Here is a 9415-nt window from a genome sequence, read left to right as displayed (position 1 = left end):
AAATCTAAAATAATTTACTTTGTTCGCATTAAAGGGTATTTTACACAAAAATTGGGCAAAAAAATGAAAAAGTCAAATAAAAAGTCGAATTAAGCAAAAGCAAATGTGAAAAGCAAAATACAATATTGCTTTTCTAAAAGCAAAAGCAATTGTTTTTAAAAACTTTTGCTTAAGTCAAAGCAATAGCAATAAAGCAAAAGCAAAAGTCGGAAGCAGTTTAAGCCCTGATTAAGTGAGATACAAGTGAAAAAGTGTTTTTTTTTTATTATGAAAATTTGTTTAGTTGAATTTTTTGAAATAAAGAAAAAAATCTGAGAAGATTTTTTTAGTGAATGGCTGGCAACTCTACGAAATACATTTCACAACGCTGGATAACTTTTTAAGAGCATCGAAAAAGTCTGGTCAGTCTAAAATATATTTACTTACGTGTTTATCTCACACATCGCGAGAAAATCTACTGATGTGTTCTGTAAAAATTTGTGGAAGATTCTATGTGTTTTATTAGTTCGAATTAAAAATGTACAAATCGTCCTCGTCAAAGCCCAAATTCGCAAATTTAGGTTTCTTTTTCGTGTTCGTGTCGGGTGCTTTGTTTTCAATATTTTTATTTTCCTTGTATAATTTCGTTATTAGTCTTAGAAAATTTCAAATAAATCATTATCACGCAGCGGAGAATAATTTTCTACAATTACGAGATGATGCTTCTTTATTTCCGATGCTGTTCAAAGACGATGAAGAGTCTTTTAGTGGTGTGGTGAATCGAAAGTTGCAGCAAACAGAAAAAGATTTGTTAGATGGTGAGTCTCACTTACTCAATTTAATTTTTTTGTTGAACACTTTACTTTATCTTTGAAACATAACAATAATTTTAGTATCAAAGAATGAATTGGAAGCTCTGAGTTCCCTAAAAGTTGCTCTAGACATGAAAAGTGATGGAAAAGAAGAAAAAGCAAGTCGTCTGTTTCTTCATGCTATTGCCCTGGCTCCCAAACATCCAGAAATTCTTACAAAGTACGGCGAATTCCTGGAACACACCAAAAAAGATGTAATTTCGGCTGATGAGATGTACTTTAAAGCTCTGATTGTTGATCCGAGACACCAAAGAGCTTTGGAAAACAGAAAAAGAACATCACAAATTGTCGAATTGATGGACTTGAAACGTCTATCGAGGTTAGATGAGAAACGGAATGCTCTTTTAGGGGTTCACGAAACCAATCCAGCTTTGAGAAGGGCGAAAAAAGAAGCGTATATTCAGCACATCTATCATTCTGTTGGAATCGAAGGCAATACAATGACTTTAGCTCAGACGCGTTCTGTACTCGAGACGAAAATGGCAGTCGATGGCAAAAGTATCGACGAACACAATGAAATCATTGGTCTCGATTCGGCCATGAAGTATATTAATGCGTCACTGGTCAATAAGTAAGTGTTTGATATATCTGTTGACCAAAAAAGTTATACAATAAAATAAATAAATTTTGTTTACAGGCTGGATCTTATAACATTAAATGATATCTTAGAAATACATAAACGAGTACTTGGACATGTTGATCCCATCGAAGGCGGAGTATTTCGTGAAACTCAGGTGTATGTTGGCGGTCATATACCACCTACTCCCCAAAATCTACGTGTTTTGATGGATCGCTTTGAGAATTGGCTCAACTCTGAGTATGCCCTATCCTTGCATCCAGTGCGTCATGCTGCTCTTGCACATTACAAGTTAGTTCACATTCATCCATTTACGGACGGCAATGGAAGGACATCTCGGCTCTTGATGAATTTAATTCTCATGAAAAATGGATATCCACCCATTATTATTCAAAAACAACAAAGACATAAATATTATTCCTTTTTGCAAGCAGCAAACGAGGGCGATGTTCGACCCTTCATGCGATTTATTGCCGATTGTACAGAGAAAACACTAGATTTATATTTGTGGGCTACAAGTGATTTATCACACCCATTACCACTGCTTGCTCAAGAGGATCAAGATAGATCAAATTTAATTGAAGAGTTCAGTCAAATTGATGAAAATAAAAATGAATCATCAGATACAATTAGAATTTGGTAAGTTCAATTTTGAAATTGGTCCTTGAAACATTACTTTATTCTCGTTTTTTCAGATACGAAATGAGCCTAGGCAGTTTTTTATTGAATTTTCTTCCAGTGATACTATATTTATAAGAAACGACATCAGCCATTTTACAAAAAAAAAGAAAATAATATAAACCGTACAGTACATCATATAATTTGAATTGAATCCAATGAATGTATATTTTTAAAGCAAATCGAAATATGTAAAAATGTTAAACATTTCAAAGAATCGTTGTCTGTGATTTATGAAAATAATTCTAGAATAAAATTTTAAGATTGAAGAGTACAAAAATTAATAAATTATTGTAATATTTATAAACACGTATAATAAAATTGTTAGAAACATAAAAAAAACTGTATTTTTTCTATTTAAATGGATATTATCTTTATTAAAACATTTCTTCAACAAGTTTATATAAATATTGATCAAAAAAATTATAGGTATATAACCTTCTTTTTTTAATCTAAATATTCTATTATAACATTCCATCGAAATTGGTATAAAACATCTGTAAAATATTTTCTGGTGGTTATTGAGATTTTTGTAACTTTTAATCTAATTTTAGTGTTTAATATAAAGATACATGTTTCGTCTTTATTTTAATTTAAGTCTATTCGACATTGAAAATGTATAAGGAACAAGTTCGAGTGGGATTTACAAAAAGTGTCACTTTTAAACTATGTAACAATAATCACTGAGAAACTAATGAAAATAAGTGCGTTTTGTGAGATTAAATTAGTCTTTTTTGTGTAAAATACATCAAAGGAGTTGATGAGTAACTCCTAAGTAGAGTGCTAAGACAAGCCCTATCATTTTTACTATTTGAATTGACTCTATTTTGGTTCCCTTGCCGCAACGTGCGAATTCTTCTTCGTCTGGATGTTCCGTAAAACACTCTTCAAGACGTCGTCTAGGCAAATCATTCAGATTTAATTTGTGGCACGGAAATGGTGTATCATATATTATGGTAACTGGTTCTGTTGTTTCTTTGTAATAAGGATCGTCAGCTGGGTACGAAGAATTGACAACGACAAGAAGCAAGTTTGATCTTGGGATACGTTTCATGAAGTATGGCCTGAAAAATATTTGGAAATGTTTAGAAAGATATTCCAGAAACCCAATTCCGTTGATGCATACTTTGATCCCTCAGTCGAAGTTTTGTGATAATAATTGTTGCCTTTTCCTAGTTTCGGATTGTTTTGCTGCAATATATAAAGTGTGGAGGCATTGTCGCAAGCATGATATACTGGCTCATATTTAAGTGGCTTTTTGGTTTTGAAGAAGGCTTCTTCATCATATGGTTCATCTTTCTTTGGCTTTTTGTCAATTGCACCATTTCCCAGACTATTATAATCCATTTCATCATCATTATCAAAATTGTCTATAATGTAATAAAAAATTATATTAATCGTAACTAAAATGTAAACGATAAAACTGTATATACTTATTAAATCTTCATAAGGAACACCTTCGATAAACAATTGCAATCTGGCTAAAAAGTGCATAATCTCTCCTAAAATCAATTGCATTGCGGCGGTAAAAAGTCTAAATGGCTGGAAGTGATAAAATTTTAGTTTTGGAACAATGTATCGATTAATTACTTATACCGTTATCATAAGAGGACCATCGTTAGAGACAACTCGCATTTCCACACACAACGCCTGCAAATCGTAGGTCTCAATCTTTTTAAAAATACCTTCTTCAACCATGTGCCGAATAATTTCTCCCTCGATTTCACCCAAAAAAGCTCCAATGCTTGTGTCGTTGTCTGCCAGAATGATGTAACCATTATTATCTATAACATAGCAGTCGACTTCTTCGTCGTCACAGGTTCGAACGCAGTTGTCGCACTAAAAGAATATACTAAAAACACCCAAAATCAAATAAGTGTAAAAATTAAATGTTTTGATTACATTTTTTTAAAAAAAAATCGTAAGAAATGATATATTTATAAATATTTTTGATCATTAAACTAAATTTTTACTGTTTTGATCCAAAATTATTTAAAAATTCGGAAATTTATTGAAAAAATTCAAAATAAGTATAGCATTAGACAATTTGAAACATTGAAAATACATACATTTGTCTTGGATGTAATTTCTAAAAATCGTTCGTACATTGTTGGCTGCGAGAATTGGAAACCAACTACACAGCCTGGTGCTTCTAAGCCACCATCCCTGGGAAATATGGCCATCGAGGCCGTAACTTTCAAGCCCCCTTCTTCTTTTTCGTCTTCCGAATGTTGTACTGAATAAAAGAAACTTTGAGGATCGAGTTTGTGCTGTAATACGGCTGCGCGATACCACGTCTCATCTATCGCTTTTGTGTGATAATCACCGAATTCGCGATCATTTTCGACCTCAACTTCGCCAAAGATGAATTGCCACCTAGTTAGACCGCTCATAGTAGCTACGAAACGCAAGCTAGCGTTGTATCGTTCAATCAATGATTGCTCTTCTTTACTAGAAAACTTCCAAGTCTGATAACTGTCGTTTGTAACCTTAGCATCGAAAACTAGTAGTTGAACGAGTTCCTTGTTACAGTAATAAGAGTTTTCGTCCAGTGTTGAGCGTCCACAATTAGCTTAAGTATTGAAATTATAAATAAATGTATAACACAAACACGGTCCAATTTTTTTTCCTTCAAAATGCAAGAAATTTTGATTAAAATGGTTGTAAGATACTTACGAGTTGAATCAAATTCGTCGTTATCATCAGGATCAACGGCATATTGATCGGCCCAGTACCAGTTTGGGTCACCTAATTTAGTTAAGAAGTGCCTTAATTCATCTTCGGGTGTTTTGAATTCATGTCCCTCCAAATAATGATACTTGCAATAAACCCTAAGAACATTTCGATATTTAGAGCATATTTAATAAAATATAAATTGTAAAACTTACCAATCTGGATGTATTTTCCAATTTTCTCCCACAAAAAAGTCTGACACATTGATGCCCATGTGTTGATTCCTCTTAACTTCATCACCAACTTTTATCCAAGTACTTCCGTAATCGGAAGGCAAAGCAATTGCCAGGGAGAATGGCGTATTTGGTAACGGTGCAAAGTAATAATCTTGACGTTCCTGTGATATTCGACGCATATTATCGTAATGAAAACGTACTGGTACGTTCAAAAGCTTTCCGGTTTCAAAGTCAATCATTCTTTGTCGCAAATTCAAAATATTTGGATGAGGATTGCGAGCTGTGTGGTTATCGTCATTATATTGTTCGATTTCAACTAAATCAATGCTATTGTAATTTTCCTTCAAATGCTCTTTGTAAACAGGCTTCAATTCTGGATGTAAAAGTACGTAGCCATTGTTGCTGATGATAAACGAATATGCATTTACTCCTAACTTGTAGGGCAACGTTAGACGATCTAAGTCCTCTACAGCAATATCTGTGCCAGCAACACCAAGTAATCTGGCGGCCTTTGTGTCGTTATCATTCATGAGCTTCCGATCAAAAGCAGGAGCACCAACAGCAATCATCAATCGCGGCGGATCTTGCGTCGATGAGTCGTCATCCTAATTAAAGTCTTGTTAGAGTGTTCCAAAAACGTGTCTTGTTTCGCGTTTCCTTCCCCATCATTTTATGAAAAATGACCATGGGGGATATAGAAACTATATATAGATTTTGAAATACTTTTTCATATGAATTAAGAATTTAATGAAATGAATTAAGAAATCACGTTTTGCTAGCTTTTTTTTAGCAAATTTTTAGTTGCTTTTCAACCATTTTGACATTTTAAACTATTTTAGATGTTATTTATGATTAAAAAATCAAGAATTAATTTTTTAGAAAAAATAACGATCAAAAAATTTTAAATTTTTTGAAATATAGATTTTTAGAAAAATTTTAATTTTAGAAATAATTTTTAGAAAAGAAAAATTAAGTCAAAACGCTAATTTAAAAACAATATCATAGGAAATAATTCAAAATTGAACAATTTTATTAATCTTTATAACATTTCTATATCCCCCATGGTTTTTATTTCCAAAATATAACGCGAAACAGAAAACGTTTTTGGAACACCCTTAAGCATTAAATATAGCACAAAAAAAGTTTTAATTTACCGGACTCCAATTAGGATCTAAGAAAGCATGTGTCCAAGTAGGCGGATGTTTTTCTTGCTGCAAGACTAAGGGCATCGCAATTACACTAACGTACTTCAAAACTTCTTCCGATACTTGGTCCAAAGATTGAATATGAGAATAAAAGCCTCGATTAAGACATGCCATCCACTGTATTTCTCTTACTTTTGTCACTTCTTTTCCCAGCAAATATGTAAACATTCGTACAGGCTTTCGGGTTCCATTTTCGAAATTGTTGTATTCATCAAAAATTTGAGTCATGTTCGAGGGGATGCCATCCGTGATTAACATAATAGCTTGATTGCATCCTTGAGCGTGGCAGTTTCGAATTTTACGGTACTGTAAATAAAATAATTTTGTTACACCTTTTTACAAATGAGAACTAATAAAAAATCGCATTACTTTGGCTAAGAGTTCAAAAGCGAATGTAAGAGCTTTTCCTACATTGGCATGTCCTTCTGGATCAATTTCTCGCACTGCCTCATTAAAAACTTTGATGTTTTCAGGTGTTGCCTGCACTAGTTTTTCCTTTGAAGAAGGAAATTTTGAAATTTTCCCAAAATACTTAGGTGAATTTTAAATTTTACCCCAAAGCACGGCACAATTTGGCTAACTTCCGATGAAAAATTGAATATATTAACAAAATCATTGTTTGAAAAAGTATCGAGAAGATTTTTAATCGTTAACTGAGCAATGTAATTACGATAGCCAGTCATGCTTCCAGAATTATCCAGTAAAATAACAACATCTTTGGAGCATGTAGCGGTCTCAATATACCATGACCTCTTTCGACAATCGTAAATGTCGACCTCTTTTGGACCCCTTTTCCAAGACACTTAAAAGAAAAATTAATTTAATAAAATTAATATCAATGACTAATTTAAAAAAATAATTACTAGCTGGATAATGCCTGAGGAATCCCGTATCTGATCCGAAATATTGCCATGATAACGCTGGATCTGAATTGTAATTTTGTATAAAGATTTGGTCAAGCTGCTCTGACCATTGAATGGCACTAAGCGTTTTGAATCCACGGTCGTAGACATTAGATGGTACTTGCACTGAGCTATGTGACGTGTTCACGGATTTATTGAAAAAGTGAGTGTCCTGATAGAAGTACATAGTTTTATAAGTTTTATTGTTCTGAGATACGCCATCTGGCAAATCTGGTGTCTCATCGATATCGTGTATTGGCGAATATTTGCTGGAGTAATAGCTGAAATTTTCCGAAAATGTCTCGTTGGCTTCAAATTGTTCAGCAAGGTTCTCCGCTTCTTGCACTACACACTAAAAAGGTGAGAAAAATTAAAATTTTGCGAAAATTTAATTACTATAATGAAAATTTCAAACCCTAATCGAGTCCATTTTTCGCTGCAACATACGTCCAACGTTTTCAGCAATATCAGCAAGTAACTGTTCACCGTCTTTCTTTTCGACACGAGCGTTCAATTGCTTATATTTCTGTAAAAAGTAAGCACCATTTTTCTTCCATACTTTATGTTTTTTTAATATGAAATTCTGTTTACCTTTTGAATCTCTTGTGCTTTGGTCATTTTTTCTGCCAAATCCCATAGCTCATCGCCGAACTTTTCAGCCCAAATGCTCATCCTAAAATTTGTAACTCATTGAGTACTCACTAAGAGATATATTTTCTCTGTTTACATTTATTTATTTGAACACACAGGTCGTTCAATAAAAAATCGTAAACAGAGAAAGCCGGTACATTTTTCGAGAGTATAAATTAAAGCATGTATTTTCTCTGAGTGACTCTTGGACACTCATTTTCCCAGAGATTTTTCACCAAGAAAAATACATTTTAATTCATATTATTTTACTATTGAAAATAACTTTTCTATGACTTCAGAGTACTCTGAAAAATCTAAAATTCTAATATGTAGAAGAGACACAACATTTTCACTCACATTTCACCTTCCATTGAACTGTTAACGCCACATTTTAGTAATTTTAACCAAAAAAGGAAAAAAACTAAGCCAATGGCCACCATTTTGGACTGTTTCATATTTTGTGTGAATAAATTTAATTTTTACGCGTTAATCTAAAAAAAATAATAATTTTTGCATTTTCTTGAACACTTGAAGCTCACTTGAACGAATTATCGCACTGATTTACGACATATATTTTTTCATTCAATTTCCGTGTGAAAAATTCTTTCTGTCCACTTTGACGATCAGCTGCGTACTGTATTTCTCGGTGAGACAATGATGAGTGGAAAAATATTTGTTTCCCGAGAGCGTTTAGGAAATGATAAAATAAATTCTCTCTGTTTTGTCTGTCAAATGTTTGAATGTTGTTTGAATTTTAATTATTGTGATTAAAAAGTATATAGGTCAGGTAAATATGAAGTACAAACAATATAGTGTACTTTTGTTTTTGAAAATTATTTAAAAAAAGTAAGAAAGTGAAAAGTAAGAAGAAGAATCAATTATAATAACAGTAAGAAAATATGTTTTTTTTTTATATTAATATTAAAAAGAAACACATATAAAAGAATTTTATAATGTTGAACAAAAAAATAGTCCTAAATTTTTTTTAGAGTTCATCTTTCTATGTAATTTTTGTGTGCCAAAAAAATTATAACTGGATTTTTAATTGACATTAGAAACGAAGTATATATGCTTTTCGGATGAAACCGAAACCACTATATTTTCATCCGATTAGTTTTGCGCAAACTCACTTAAAGCTCCTTTTGAAGGTCATGCTACACGTTTTTCCGTGAGCCTTTTTGTAACAAATGTTTATTCCATTCTTAATGCTGTTCTAATTAGTTCCTCTTGATTTTTTTATTTGATTTTTATAAGAATTTTTGAAAAAAGAGAAAAGGTTATGGCCGAGATGATGTATTAGGTATTATTAAAGCTTATTATTATGTTTGTATACCTACCAATTATTATGGATGGAAGAATAAAAAGAAACGATAATCAGTATTTTTATGAAAAGAACAGAGACAGCCACTTTTTCAACATAACAATTGAAAAACTACAACAAAAAACAAACGATCGTATGATTTCTGTGAATTTAATACCACCTCTCTGTGTGAACAGACATATGCGGTTTATGGGATATGCTAGGGTAAATTTGGAGAACCGTACTGTTTACTCGATCGTAAATTTTTTATTAAAAAAACTTTAGACTCTCAGATATAAATAAGAAGTGAATGTTAATGGAGTTAACCAATTCTCAAATCAACTCGATTGAACCACTTTTGAT

General features: G+C 32.4%; 2 protein-coding genes across 2 annotated transcripts; one reads left to right on the top strand and one right to left on the bottom strand.

Annotated features, from left to right (window-relative positions):
- Nucleotides 1-422: 422 nt before the first annotated feature.
- Nucleotides 423-2399, top strand: LOC134830618 (protein adenylyltransferase Fic). The gene is made up of 4 exons (XM_063844159.1): nucleotides 423-797; nucleotides 873-1422; nucleotides 1489-2067; nucleotides 2124-2399. Coding segments are annotated over exons 1-4 (1410 nt in total). The 5' UTR covers nucleotides 423-517; the 3' UTR covers nucleotides 2125-2399.
- A 287-nt stretch (nucleotides 2400-2686) lies between these two features.
- On the bottom strand, nucleotides 2687-8368 carry LOC134830775 (voltage-dependent calcium channel subunit alpha-2/delta-3). The gene is made up of 14 exons (XM_063844353.1): nucleotides 8110-8368; nucleotides 7714-7795; nucleotides 7538-7648; nucleotides 7084-7474; nucleotides 6775-7022; nucleotides 6590-6715; nucleotides 6170-6526; nucleotides 4995-5620; nucleotides 4783-4937; nucleotides 4176-4678; nucleotides 3703-3945; nucleotides 3540-3648; nucleotides 3233-3476; nucleotides 2687-3170 (listed from the first exon to the last, which is right to left on the bottom strand). The coding sequence occupies exons 1-14, from the start codon at nucleotides 8205-8207 to the stop codon at nucleotides 2855-2857; spliced, it is 3609 nt and encodes a 1202-aa protein (XP_063700423.1). The 5' UTR covers nucleotides 8208-8368; the 3' UTR covers nucleotides 2687-2854.
- Between the last annotated feature and the right edge of the window lie 1047 nt (nucleotides 8369-9415).

This window comes from Culicoides brevitarsis, chromosome 2, assembly GCF_036172545.1.
Source record: "Culicoides brevitarsis isolate CSIRO-B50_1 chromosome 2, AGI_CSIRO_Cbre_v1, whole genome shotgun sequence".
NCBI classification, from domain to species: Eukaryota; Metazoa; Arthropoda; class Insecta; order Diptera; family Ceratopogonidae; genus Culicoides; species Culicoides brevitarsis.
The sequence above is the reverse complement of the archived record's forward strand: the minus strand, read 5'-3'. Positions and strand labels throughout refer to the sequence as shown.

Coding starts and splice junctions, on each gene's coding strand:
- LOC134830775 (XM_063844353.1), bottom strand. CDS start 8,207: ATGAAACAGTCCAAAATGGTGGCCATTGGCTTAGTTTTTTTCCTTTTT. Junction 4,938..4,994: donor TGGAAAATACATCCAGATTG/GTAAGTTTTACA, acceptor AAATGTTCTTAG/GGTTTATTGCAAGTATCATT. Junction 4,679..4,782: donor CGACGAATTTGATTCAACTC/GTAAGTATCTTA, acceptor TCAATACTTAAG/CTAATTGTGGACGCTCAACA.
- LOC134830618 (XM_063844159.1), top strand. CDS start 518: ATGTACAAATCGTCCTCGTCAAAGCCCAAATTCGCAAATTTAGGTTTC. Junction 798..872: donor AGAAAAAGATTTGTTAGATG/GTGAGTCTCACT, acceptor CAATAATTTTAG/TATCAAAGAATGAATTGGAA. Junction 1,423..1,488: donor AATGCGTCACTGGTCAATAA/GTAAGTGTTTGA, acceptor TTTTGTTTACAG/GCTGGATCTTATAACATTAA.